At 40.0% G+C, this 12,177-nt stretch overlaps 1 protein-coding gene across 2 annotated transcripts in view; it reads left to right on the forward strand.

Moving 5' to 3' along the window:
- Window positions 1–12,177, forward strand: part of pcgf3 (polycomb group ring finger 3) — a 55,399-nt gene that overhangs the window by 26,942 nt on the left and 16,280 nt on the right. For both annotated transcript variants that reach the window (XM_086158313.1, XM_086158312.1), the window contains exons 4-6: window positions 7,131–7,227; window positions 10,395–10,450; window positions 10,561–10,668. In XM_086158313.1, the coding sequence (XP_086014439.1) occupies window positions 7,131–7,227; window positions 10,395–10,450; window positions 10,561–10,668 (261 nt within the window). The remainder of the gene's footprint in view (window positions 1–7,130; window positions 7,228–10,394; window positions 10,451–10,560; window positions 10,669–12,177) is intronic.

Raw genomic sequence — 12,177 nt, forward strand, 5'->3', positions numbered from 1 at the left:
GTTCATTTCTGTTTCACTATTTAAACCCCAACAACCCGACAGACACACACACGAACACACCCACACACACACACACACACACACACACACACACACACACACAGGAGGGGAGAAAATTAGGATTTTATTATTTTGTCATCCCTGTGAGTGTGGCAAGAGATGCCTTCTACGTTAGCAGTGGGATGTTACTCAACCAAGTCAATATTTGCCGTCCGGCTGGAAGACCCATGAGAGAGATGCTGGATGTTTTCTGCCATCTTGAATCACATGAATCCCCTGATTTGTCCACATCACTGAGGCGCTGTTTACATTTCCCGCCGCGTGCTTCGTGTCTCGACTCCCGATTAGATTAATAGAATATGATTTCTGCGAAAACATCCTTGGTGGGACTTACATGCTTTTTCAAGCTCCTTTCCTGTCCAAAAGAAAGCTGCTTTGTGATTTGTTGAGTGTAATTTATCTTTTTATGCTTACGTGCCAATTCAACCTGGATAATCTTCCAAAAATAAAAACCCAACTTATTGTTATTATATCGTAAGTGAACTACCCTTCATATTATCTAATGTGATACTACTAATTGTAGTAATAATTGTATTAATACAGATGATAAAAGCAAATAGAGTATAATGAAATCAAGTATTGTGTAATAATAATGGTAATGGTAAAATAATGGAGCAGAGGCTTAAAGATGAAAAGAGTTTATTCAAAACATTTTTTTAAAGGATGTAATATATCCTGACAGGATATAGATTCATCTTCAGGTTTATATTCAACATTTCACTTCAGGAAAGTCTGGCTACTGAACATCGTTTATCCATCACCGTGTTTGTTGTTTGTCAAGACGATAAACAAACACCTGCGCGCGCACACACACACACACACACACACACACACACACACACACACACACTCAAACACGCACATGATATGTCTGGATTCTTTTTGATCTATTGTGCCTGATGAAGCATCATGGTTGTTCAGTAGTTAGAGTTTACAATTCACACTAAGAATGCTGAAGATTCTGACACCTATGTGGGTTCTCATTGTTCTCCCGCCTGGGTTCTATTTAGATCCTCCACGATCAACCGGCTGGATTCTCTACAAGTTTCTGGTCTTCCTCCCACAATCCAAAAAATGTCAGTAGGCTCAGTGAAGATTGTCAGTTGGTGTGAATGAGAGGGCACCAGTGACAGGTGATCACTGCCAGTTAGACCCCACCACTTGTGCTAATGTCAGCTGGGATTGGCTCTTCTTCCTTCTTCTTCCTTCTTCTTTCTTCTACCAATATATTCACAATCCCTCCCCTGTACATGACCTGAACCATCTCAGTCTGGCTTCTCTTACTTTATCTCAAACAGTTGTGATCCTATCCATCCTTGTCAGTCCCAAAGAGAGCCTCAACATCTTCAACTCTGCAAACTGAAGCTCTTCTTCCTGTTGTCTTGTACACCTTTTGCCTAGTACTCCCTGACACTTTTCTCCGCCAATCCCAACCTGCTTGAACCCATTTCTTCACTTCTTTTCCTAACTGTTCATTTCTCTGGACTGTTGACCTGAGTACTTAAAATCCCCCACCATCTTTATCTCCCATCCCTGTAGCTTCATTGTTCCACTTTGACCCCTTTCATTCACATATACAGTATATTCTATCTTCCTGTGGCTAAGATTCATCTTCTTTCTTGAGTATACCTCCACCTCTCTAGATTTTCCTCCCCCTTTTTCCTCGGTTTCACTACAGATCACAATGTCATCTGCATCCCTTTCATTCTGGCTGATGGTCTTCTATTGCATGGTACCCCTGACACTTTTCTCCACCCATTCCAACCTGCTTGAACCAGTCTTGTCATCTCAGGGAGTGTGGAAAACACTCTCTGTTGCTTTGGACTGTTGACCCAAAGTACCTGAAATCCTCCATCTTCTTGATCTCAACTCCCTGTAGCCTCACAGTTCCACCCGGGTGCCTCTCATTCACACATATATTCTGTATTGCTAAGACTAGCTTTCATTCCTCTCGTTTCCAGCGCATACCTCTGCCTCTCTAGATTTTCCTCAATCTGTTCCCTGCTCTCACTACAGATCACAATGCCATCATGGTCTTTGGAGATTCCTGTCTAACCTCCTCTGTCAGCGTGTCCATCACCACTGCAAACAAAAAGGGGCTCAAAGCTGATCCCTGATGGAGTCCCACCTCCACCTTGAACTTGTCTGTTACCCCTACAGCACGCAGCACCACTGTCTCACAGCTAGCATACATGTCCTGCACCAGTCTAACATACTCTTCTGCCACTCCAGATTTCCTCACACTATACCATAGTTCCTCTCTTGGCAACCTGTCATATGCTTTTTCTAGGTCTACAAAAACACAATGCAGCTCCCTCTGTACTTCTTTATTAGCATTCTCAAAGCAAATACTGCAGCTGTAGTACTCTTTCCAGGCGTGAAGCCAAACTGCTGTTCACAAACGCTGACTTCGGCTCTCAGTCTAGTTTCCACTACTCTTTCCCATAACTTCATTGTATGGCTCATCAACTTTCGCCAACCTGTATAGATCATTCGCTCCCTCTTTACTCTCCGACCGAACATGCAAGTCATTGTACGCCCTTTGTTTTGCCTTTGCTACCTCTATCTTTACCTTACGTTGTATCTCCCTGTACTCCTGTCTATTCTCTTCATTCCACTCAGTGCCCCACTTCTTCTTTGCTCACTGCTTTCTTGGTATATACTCCTGCACTTCCTCATTCCACCACCAAGTCTCTTATCTACTTTCCTTCCTGACCACTCAGAGCCTTTCTCAACTCCTCCCTGAGAACTATACAACACTCCTCCCTTTTCAGCTTCTACCACTTTGTCCTATGCGCTTCCTTGTTACCAGAGTCATTCTACAAACCACCTTCTTATGCTGTCTGGCTATGCTCTCACCTACAACTACTTTGCAGTCACTGATCTCTTTCAGGTTACCTCTTCTATACAAGATGTAGTGTACCTGCATGCTCCTACCTCCGCTCTTATTAGTCACCCTACGTTCCTGTCTTTTCTCAGAAAAAAAAGTGTTCACCACAGCCATTTCCATCCTTTTTACAAAATCTACCACCATCTGTACCTCTGCATTCCTACCTTGTATACCAAATCTGCCTTACTCTTGAACATTGGCACCATGGCAGTTCTTCTCCATTCCTCAGGCATCTTCTCACTTTCTAAGACCCAGTTGAATAATCTAACTAGGAATCCTTCTGCTGCTTCTCCTACAGATTGCAATTGCTTATAGATATATCATCAGGACCAACTGTGTCTCAACTCTTCATTTTCTTCAGTGCCCTCCTTACTTCACTTTTATTAACCTCTTCGCCTTAATAGCCCTAAAAATCATGTATTCTACCTTTCTTTCCCTTTAATTTTCCTCATTCATCAGATCTTCAAAGTACTCTTCATCTTTCATCTGGATCGTGTCAATACATCTCCCTACTTACCATCCAACCTTGAGAATGGGGAGGAGAAGCAATGTGCAGTAGAGCAGGATAGGGCAGTAGTAATAGGTGTAGTCAGAGTATCGTTTAGGTAGTACCAAGGGTACTAGTATTGGTCATAGGAATGGCGTTGGTTGCAGAGGGAATGCAACCAACAGTAATTTTAGTTCAGTTAAAGTTAAGCTGCTGTATTAGCAGTTGGAGTGGTGATTATTGTTTTCGCAGTTGTCTGCAGCGGTTTTAAGTCATCTGGGCCATCGTTAATTCTTTACAAACTCTTGAAACAACTTGACTTGATTTCCTTGTAGTAGTTGTAGTTTTGGGTAAAGAAGAAGCAGTTTTGGGGTGTTTACTGGATGAACTATAATAGTAGTAAAAGGGAAGTAGCTGTCGTGGTATTAGTAATAAATAGCTGTGGTTGTGGTATAAGTACATATTGTCCTATAAGTGTTGTAAAAACTTGTCCTAAAAGGTGGAAAAGGATTTATAGGAATAGTAATAGAAGGTAATGGGATTAGTATTTTTTAAGACAGGTGATTAATAAGTGTGAGTAGTAGCTGAAGTTAGCATAATAAAGTAGGAAGACTAGGTATGAAAGTAGGTGGTGAAAATATGGTTTTAGGAGTAATCTGGGGGATGACGATTTCTTCGGGTAGGCATAGTAGCTGGAGTCCTAATGTTGATAGAACATGGTGGAGTTGTTGCTGTTGTGGTAGTAGTAGTAGTAGTAGTCGTAATAGTGGTAAGACAGTAATAGTCGGAGGATTTGGCTTTGGTTGGGCTGACTTTTCTTATAACTAATCACTATTGAAACAAGACAGTCTTCACCTTTTTCAATCTCTTGATTGTCATGATTTTAGAGGATACTTCCTGTGTGATGTCACATCCTGCCACCTCAGTGCTCCTGAAGTGTCACATGACCAAATCCTAATGCAGAAAAGGAGGCAACCTGACCTTGATTAGTGGCTGGTCCTCTTGGACCTTTAAGCAACCTTTAACTCAAGTGAATGGGGACAAGTGAATGTCTGCAGGTCAATCCAGTGTGATTTTTTTTTTTTTTTTTTTTTTTTTTTTTTTTGAGGGTGATTGCATCCTTTTTTTAAACTAAACTAAATAAATCAAAAAAGTGATTAAACCAAATAAATAATGACAAGGAATGCTAAAGATCAATATAATGGTCAAAAATATCAAGTTTTGACATTTGTTTCCCATGGACTGCAATATCACTGCATGATAAACAATAAATGAACAACAGGTCACTTTGGTTATGCTGAAATGTTTCTTAATCTAAATTTCAAAAATGATAGTAAGACATGTCCAAGAAACTAAATTCAATTTCAGTTTTACAACAAATTATTTCATGAACGCAAGCATCTCCATGTATTGATTTAATCAGGGTCAGGGTGCAACTGTGGCAATTAGAGAACACCAGGTTGGCCCTGAAAGAGCCCTGGGGTTCTAAGGACCTGACATTGAGAAACATTAATCTATAAACACTGTCAGTGGTAATTAGTGTGCAACAGGAGAGTCATCATTTTGTTGGCATCAAAAGCTTGTAATACTAGGATTGTCCAGTAGAGGAAGCCATCACACCACAAATGGCAGCTTAGCGCATCAGTCAGGAGAGTATTCCCCCGCCCCAGCATCAGCAATGTGAGACAAAGACATTCGTATCACGTCGCCATTGCAGCTTCTCACTCCTACTTCCACTGCAATGAGACAAAGGCCTGAAAAAGACGGATACAGAACCCTGAAAAAATGAGGGTGCTGGTAGGCGAAACACATGAATGGCCAGAATTGCTTCAGGAGTCAGAGGTCCGTTAATTGAGTTTGCCACATTGATGCGTGTGTGATGTCAAGATTTGTTATTCATACCTGTTGTCTGTCGTATGTCATTCCTTCTCTTGCGTGGGCGCACACACACACACACACACACACACACACACACACACACACACACACACACACACACGTGTACTCATGGAGGAGTCAGTCAGTCAAGGCCAATTCAGTGAACTTTATTGATAAGGGAAGCAGGTATCTTGTTGGCACAGCAAGATGGGAAGGATAAAAAACAGCAAAAATCCTGGGTTTGATGACTGTTTTCCCCATTTACTCTTAGTATTTTTTTTTTTAATTTAGATTATGGGGTTTGTTTAAATAGGCTACCTTTGTGTATCCATCCAAATTCCTGAACAAGAGGCACATCGGCTGCTTTATTTTAATTTAACTTAATGTACAGATGAACGCCAAGCAGCCCACAGTGTCACATTTTGAAAAGGTTTTGACTTGAGAGTTCTGTTACCATGGTTACTTCTTGTTGCCAGAGGTCAATTAGAATGCATATACACACATACATTAATATATATATATATGATATGAATACAAATATGTATACATGCATGTGTATATATATATATTTGTGTGTTTACATATATATGTGTATATATGTGTGTGTGTGTATATTTATACGTGTTTATATATATATATATATGTATATGTGTGTGTTTGTGTGTGTTTATAATTATATGAGTATGTATGTATATATTTGTATGTATATATATATATGTATATATATATATATATATATATATATATATATATATATATATATATATATATACATGTGTGTGCGTGTGTGTGTTTATAAATTAACTTTGCCATGGCAACAAAGGATTAGCTTCGTAAGAAGCATTTCTGATTTTCCACCATAATTTGCAAATAAATTCTTGAAAAATCAGACAATGTGACTTTCTGGATTCTTTTTCGCATTCTGTCTCATGTAGTTGAAGTGTACCTATGTTGAAAATTATAGGCCTCCCTCATCTTTTTAAGTGGGAGAACTTGCACAAGTGGTGGCTGACTAAATATTTTTTTGCCCTACTGTGTGTGTTTGTATATATATCTATGTGAGTATGTATACATAAATGTATATATGTATACATATACTGTTCATATATAATGTGTGTATGTATAATGTTTTTCTTGGAATAGATATAAAACTGATAGTGACCACAGACAGGTGTGTGTGTGTATTAATTTTTTAAAACAGGCATTAGCACCCGGACCTTACAGTTAGAATGTCAATACAAGTTGGAAATATATTGAGAAAAAATGGCAGCCTTTTTATATATATTTCTATTTTAAGGGTGGGATCAATTGTCACTAATAATATATTTGTATTTGATAGATTTCTTGCAGTCTAATAACGTAAATAATTTTGGTAGAGTGGTGGAGTCAGTAAAGAATAATTTTCTGGTATACTAGCACCTGAACTTGATCAGAGAAAAATTACAAATCTGTGGGAAGAGGAATAATGTCCTATAATATCTACATTTTAATTATTTATATGGCTCTTGGACAGATTTTCTGTGGGAAACAGTTGTTATTGGCAGATCAATACCATGGCTAAGCTGCACTGACTTCATGCTGTATATCACCTTTCAAGACCTTCCAGTTTATCTATCCAATATCCTGCACAAATATGTGTATTCTAATAGCAGCACTTAACTATTTTGTGTGTGTGTGTGTGTGTGTGTGTGTGTGTGTGTGTGTGTGTGTGTGTGTGTGTGTGTGTGTGTGTGTGTGTGTGTGTGTGTGTGTGTGTGTGTGTGTGTGTGTGTGTGTGTGTGTGTGTGTGTGTGTGTGTGTGTGTGTTGTCCCCAGTCTGTAGAAGCTGCCTCGTGAAGTATCTGGAGGAAAACAACACGTGTCCTACGTGTAGGATTGTTATTCATCAGAGCCATCCATTGCAGTACATCGGGTGAGTGAGTGAATACATACACACAGTTACCTAAAGTGGACCTCTAGATTCCTACACATCATTAGGGTATTGAATACTTTGTAAAATACAACGGTTGAACGATTATTGAACAACAACTTCTGTGACTTTCTTCAATAAGGATGGCATTGCAAGCATGTTTGACTTTGTAAATACTAAATGAAAATCAGATTTTCATGCAACAACATGAAATCAAAAGGAAAAAGATCAGAACGACTTCTGTCAAATGAATTTATGATTAAAGTTTAATTTAACAAATCCAATTTTTAGTTTGATAAAGAAACACACCATCCCTTGCATTAATGCCTCATTAATGGGATGGCCAAACCCAATGTGTCCCAGCCATGCAGGCACCACCGTTCGACCTGTGTCGGCTTTCCACACTCATTGTTTTGCAGGAAATGCTCCATTTCAGACACATTAGCCACTCACGCAGCTGTTCCTTGCCTCATTGTTCGGGGGAAATTGGATTTGATGGGAAACATTGCGAGTGATTCGGAGGCAGCCAGGGAACAGGCGTCAGATAAAGAGCATCTGTTCGTCAAGACGATGTATCGGAGTTGATGTGTGAAGATTAGGCAATGAAAATCGTGCCACTGCATTTTCCCTGTGGCGAATTAGCTTGGTGGAAATAATCCTGCGACTTATTCTGTCAAGTGTGGATTTAAAGGATGAGGTTAATCCTTTGTATGGCAGACAAACTTGAATTACTGTGTTTATGACAATAAATTCATCGCAAAGTCTTGTTCACAGAACAGACCCTCTGTGTGGAGGTGGGGGTGGGTGGGCTTGGAATATTCAGGAAATAATTCACATGTGATAACCAGAGATTTTATCTCCTTAATATTTACAAAATACAGACACTTGAGATTTTGCATCATGGCGCTGAAAGCGTACTGTGGTACCAAGTTGATCGGCGTCTACTAAAATTCCCGAATGGTATTTAATTGGAAACATTGCAGGAAGTCTGGACAGCTTACCTGGATAATAAATCACCTACAAAATTCAGCAGATTTGCTCTAAATGGCCAGGCAATTATTTGAAAACAAATTTGAAGAAGTGATAAGAGACTATATATAAAAACTACCAATAGCCTATTAAGATTCTATGTGCCAGGGAAGAGGAGATTATCAAAAGTATTTTACAGATTAAATTTGAATTACTTGAAATATGAATAGAATCCAAGAAAAACTTGCAAACACTGATATTAAAAAAAAACCCCAAAAGTTAGCAAAACAATTCCAAAAAATGTTATTGAGGAATTTGCTGAAATTAGCTTCATAATATATGATCATCAAAAGGATCCCAGGTCACCAAGACGTTATTGTCCTATTTGATAATTTTTGTACCAGCTACATAAAAAAGTTAGTTTTTATGCAAACTTAGTTGGTATAAAATCGGGGAAAAAACTTTTCACCCGACCATCGTTGTTTACATCGCGATGCTGTCTGGGTAGTGACGCTATATGGTTGCACTGGGCTCAGTCCCATTAATTTTAGTTTACAGTGCACAACCATGTCATCTGTACAACCCTTAAAATTTTGAACCCAAGAGAGACATGAGCAAGGAGGATAACACTGAAGACAAAAGTCAAAATGAGCTTCAAAATGAAGATGAACAAAGATGCTAGAGGTAAGAGTTGGCCAAAATCGCTAGTGTGCATGCAGCTACTGTGTTGCTATGCCAACAGAGAAAGGGTGTCTTTTGTCAGGAACTCCACTTTTTATCATCAGCTGTTCACTGTAGACTTATGGACGGTTGGTTGACTGACCGGGTGACTTGTCGTCAGCTTCACACTTCCACACTTCTCCACACTTCCTTTGTTTCCCTTGGACAATCTGGCATATTACACAAAGTTAATACAATGCAAGCAATTTACTTCATCCCCCCAGCACGCACTGCGCTAGTATACCTATGAGCTGCTCTCATATGTTCTATAAATTGTGATTTTTAAAGAAATAACAATTCTTCATGCTTTTTTCAATAACATAGTATAAGACAAACATTAAAGCATATTTATGCCAGTTAGTCCTTTCAGTTGGGGTTCCCTTTGAGAAAAGGAAAGGCACACAAATGAGAGATGTGTTATCTGGTAATAATTGAAGGAATTGCATGATTTTTTTAAAAGAATTTCAGATAATCAAGAAGTTAAAAAGAGAATCAGAAAGACAACAAATTTGAAGCAAGTGATGGAAGGAGAGGGACAGGAAATGTGATGGTTTCACATCTGTCCACCAGGGGACACAATCCGTCTTTCACCAGGCACCCCCAGAATCCAGCCCCCTTAAGTGTTAACTTCCTGTGGCTGCAGGGAAACCAAAGCCGACCCTTAAGCCATGAATCCATGAGATTCACCTCCATTTGCCCTGCCTCCATTAACTGGCTGTTATGGCTCAGTGTCACAATGCACTGTCACACTGATGACTGGCTTGAGTGCCTGCTGTGCGCTGGCATCACCTGTGCTCGCTTAATGGAAAGAAGGCTGTTGACATCCGACACACATGCTCTGCATCCTCCCCACCCCCGTTTCTCTATCCATAAGAATGCATTTGGCATTCCATCCGTAAACAACATCTCGAGGTTCTGCGACTTTATGTCATGCACAATTTTTCATTTACCCACAGCAAAAAGTTAATTCAGAACAAACCCTCTCCAACAGTTTACTACAAGAAGAGAGAGGGAATGTAAATAATATTTTGCAATAATGGAATTTTAATCTAGTTACTTTGGTCAGTCACTCATTCTGGTTTCCAGGTCCTCTCTTGCTCATTTTTTTGATTTATTCATAAATATCTCACTGGTTTGGAGTTTATTTCTTTTCAGAATCTCAGAATCTTAAAGCAATGCCTTATACTGTTGGGAAAATCTGCAAGCAGTTAAAACTTCACGTCGTTGTCACTCGGTTTTACAAACCCCGTCCAGTGGAGTGTTGTAAAATCATTTTAACATCTATCAGCTTAATGATCCAAACCCTGAATACAGCACTGAAAATACATATATGTATCTTGCCAAACCCAGCCATGGTGGTGCTATTTACATAAAACTGCACGAAATCCAAGCTAGAACTTAGTGAAAAATATTAAAAAAGAAAATCTTGTCAGTCACTCTGGGATTCAGTGACTAACTAGTTTATGCCCGTTTGTCTGCAGTCATGACAGAACAATGCAAGACATCGTCTACAAGCTGGTACCCGGACTTCAAGAGGGTGAGAGCTGCTGCATCAGTTGGCTTCAAAGGCACAGCGTCTGTGCTCAAGGGCGCTGTGCTGGAACCCTTGCGAAAACTGAGTTAAGGTTTCCTGTCTTCCTGACGCAGCGGAGATAAAAAAGCAGCGGGAGTTCTACCAGAAACTTGGCATGGAGGTTCCTGGGGACATTAAAGGAGAACTCTGCAACATGAAGACACACCTAGATCATCGCAATGGTAGGATCTGCCTCGCAAGACTGATCAATAGAAAGGCTTTGGTTGGAGGGAGTGTGGGGTCACATGGTTGGTCCCCCGGCAGTGTCTCCGCTGCCTTCGCCCAGCGGGAGTGCTAAGGTTGGCAGCACAGGGTGATTAAAACTTGATGAAACTTTTATCAATCCTAAACAGTTTAAACTGCAAAACACATCCGGCTGTAGTCGCAGGCTCCAATGAACATGGAATGGATTTAAGGTGCTATTTGAGTTTCCAGCCCTGCCCGAACTGCACCAATTCATCCTTTGATACACTTGGTTACCTAAGAGGCAACAGTCACAGTGGTCCGTTTCAGTACTTCTGTAAGTTATCTGCACCGTGTGTGGGAACATAAACTGACCCCGTGCCCGAATGCTTCTCTGTCCAGTGCATTTTTTAGGATAATTTTCTTTGTTTCTCGGAAAAGCAGGAGATTTCCTGCACCCTGGTAAATTTAGCTTTGAGATTTAAAAAAATGTATGAGCTGATGTGTAGCATCTAATTATGTTACTTGAAAACTTCAAACAATCAAATATATTGTGTCTGCATCACTGTTTTACTATTTAAAAATTCATCATTTCAACATTCAAAATTCATAGTTTTGTTTCTAGTCTTAAAAAATGTTTTGTTTCCTGATTCCCTTTGATTTTTTTTAAGGTAATTTCTAGTAATTAGATTAATTTTTTGATTCATATTAATGTTTTTTTTAATGAATTTCAGGCATTACAGGTGATCAAGCAGTTGTTAAGCAGTCAGAGGGAGATAAACAGCAAAAAGATGTTAACACTAAAGATGAGATTTTTTGTGGTTAGATGAAGGTACTGTACCCCGAAGGATCCACACTTTGTCAATCAGACGCCGCATTTGAATGCTTATTGTGGGAGGACTATTGTGGCACCATGGCAGTCTGATGAGTGACAGTTAACAGACAAACAGAGCCAGACCTGGGCCCCTACTGGCTCTCTGAGGGCTGGTCTGAACATTAGCCTTGAGGGATGTCATGCTTCCAAGCCTCATCACTCCAACAACGCCGCCTCCCTCTCTGATTTTGGTAATTAAGGCTCAGGTAGAAGAAACTGCATCCCTGCATCCCTGTCTCCCTGGTCCTGGTTTAAGTGTTTGCAGTTTAACTAGAGCCTGGACTCCTACTGCGTGATGAGCAGCTCGGGGCTCCTGCGTACATTTCCGCTGTGGTTGTCCAAAACACGGATCTGGCCTCCAATTTCACCGGTGATTGATAATAGATAAAGTCCTCTAGTTTGTCCTGCTAGGTAACCCTGGGCAAGTTTTTCTTGTTCCCCACATTTTGGTTTTTACTTCCAGCCCTTTTTTTTTATTTCCCTTTCCTGCAGAGTCAATTCAAGCCTCTCATTAACTCTTATTTGAGGAGAGCAGCAAAAACTTAACACTTGGCAAAGCAGAGAAGACACCATGCTAACCACCAGTGACAGCAGGATGTCGTTTAGTGCGGCTCCTGCTAACCTGACAGAATCA

The sequence above is a fragment of the Fistularia commersonii genome, chromosome 13 (assembly GCF_037954325.1).
Source record: "Fistularia commersonii isolate RoL2024-O1a breed Wild chromosome 13, RoL_Fcom_v1.0, whole genome shotgun sequence".
Taxonomy (NCBI): domain Eukaryota; kingdom Metazoa; phylum Chordata; class Actinopteri; order Syngnathiformes; family Fistulariidae; genus Fistularia; species Fistularia commersonii.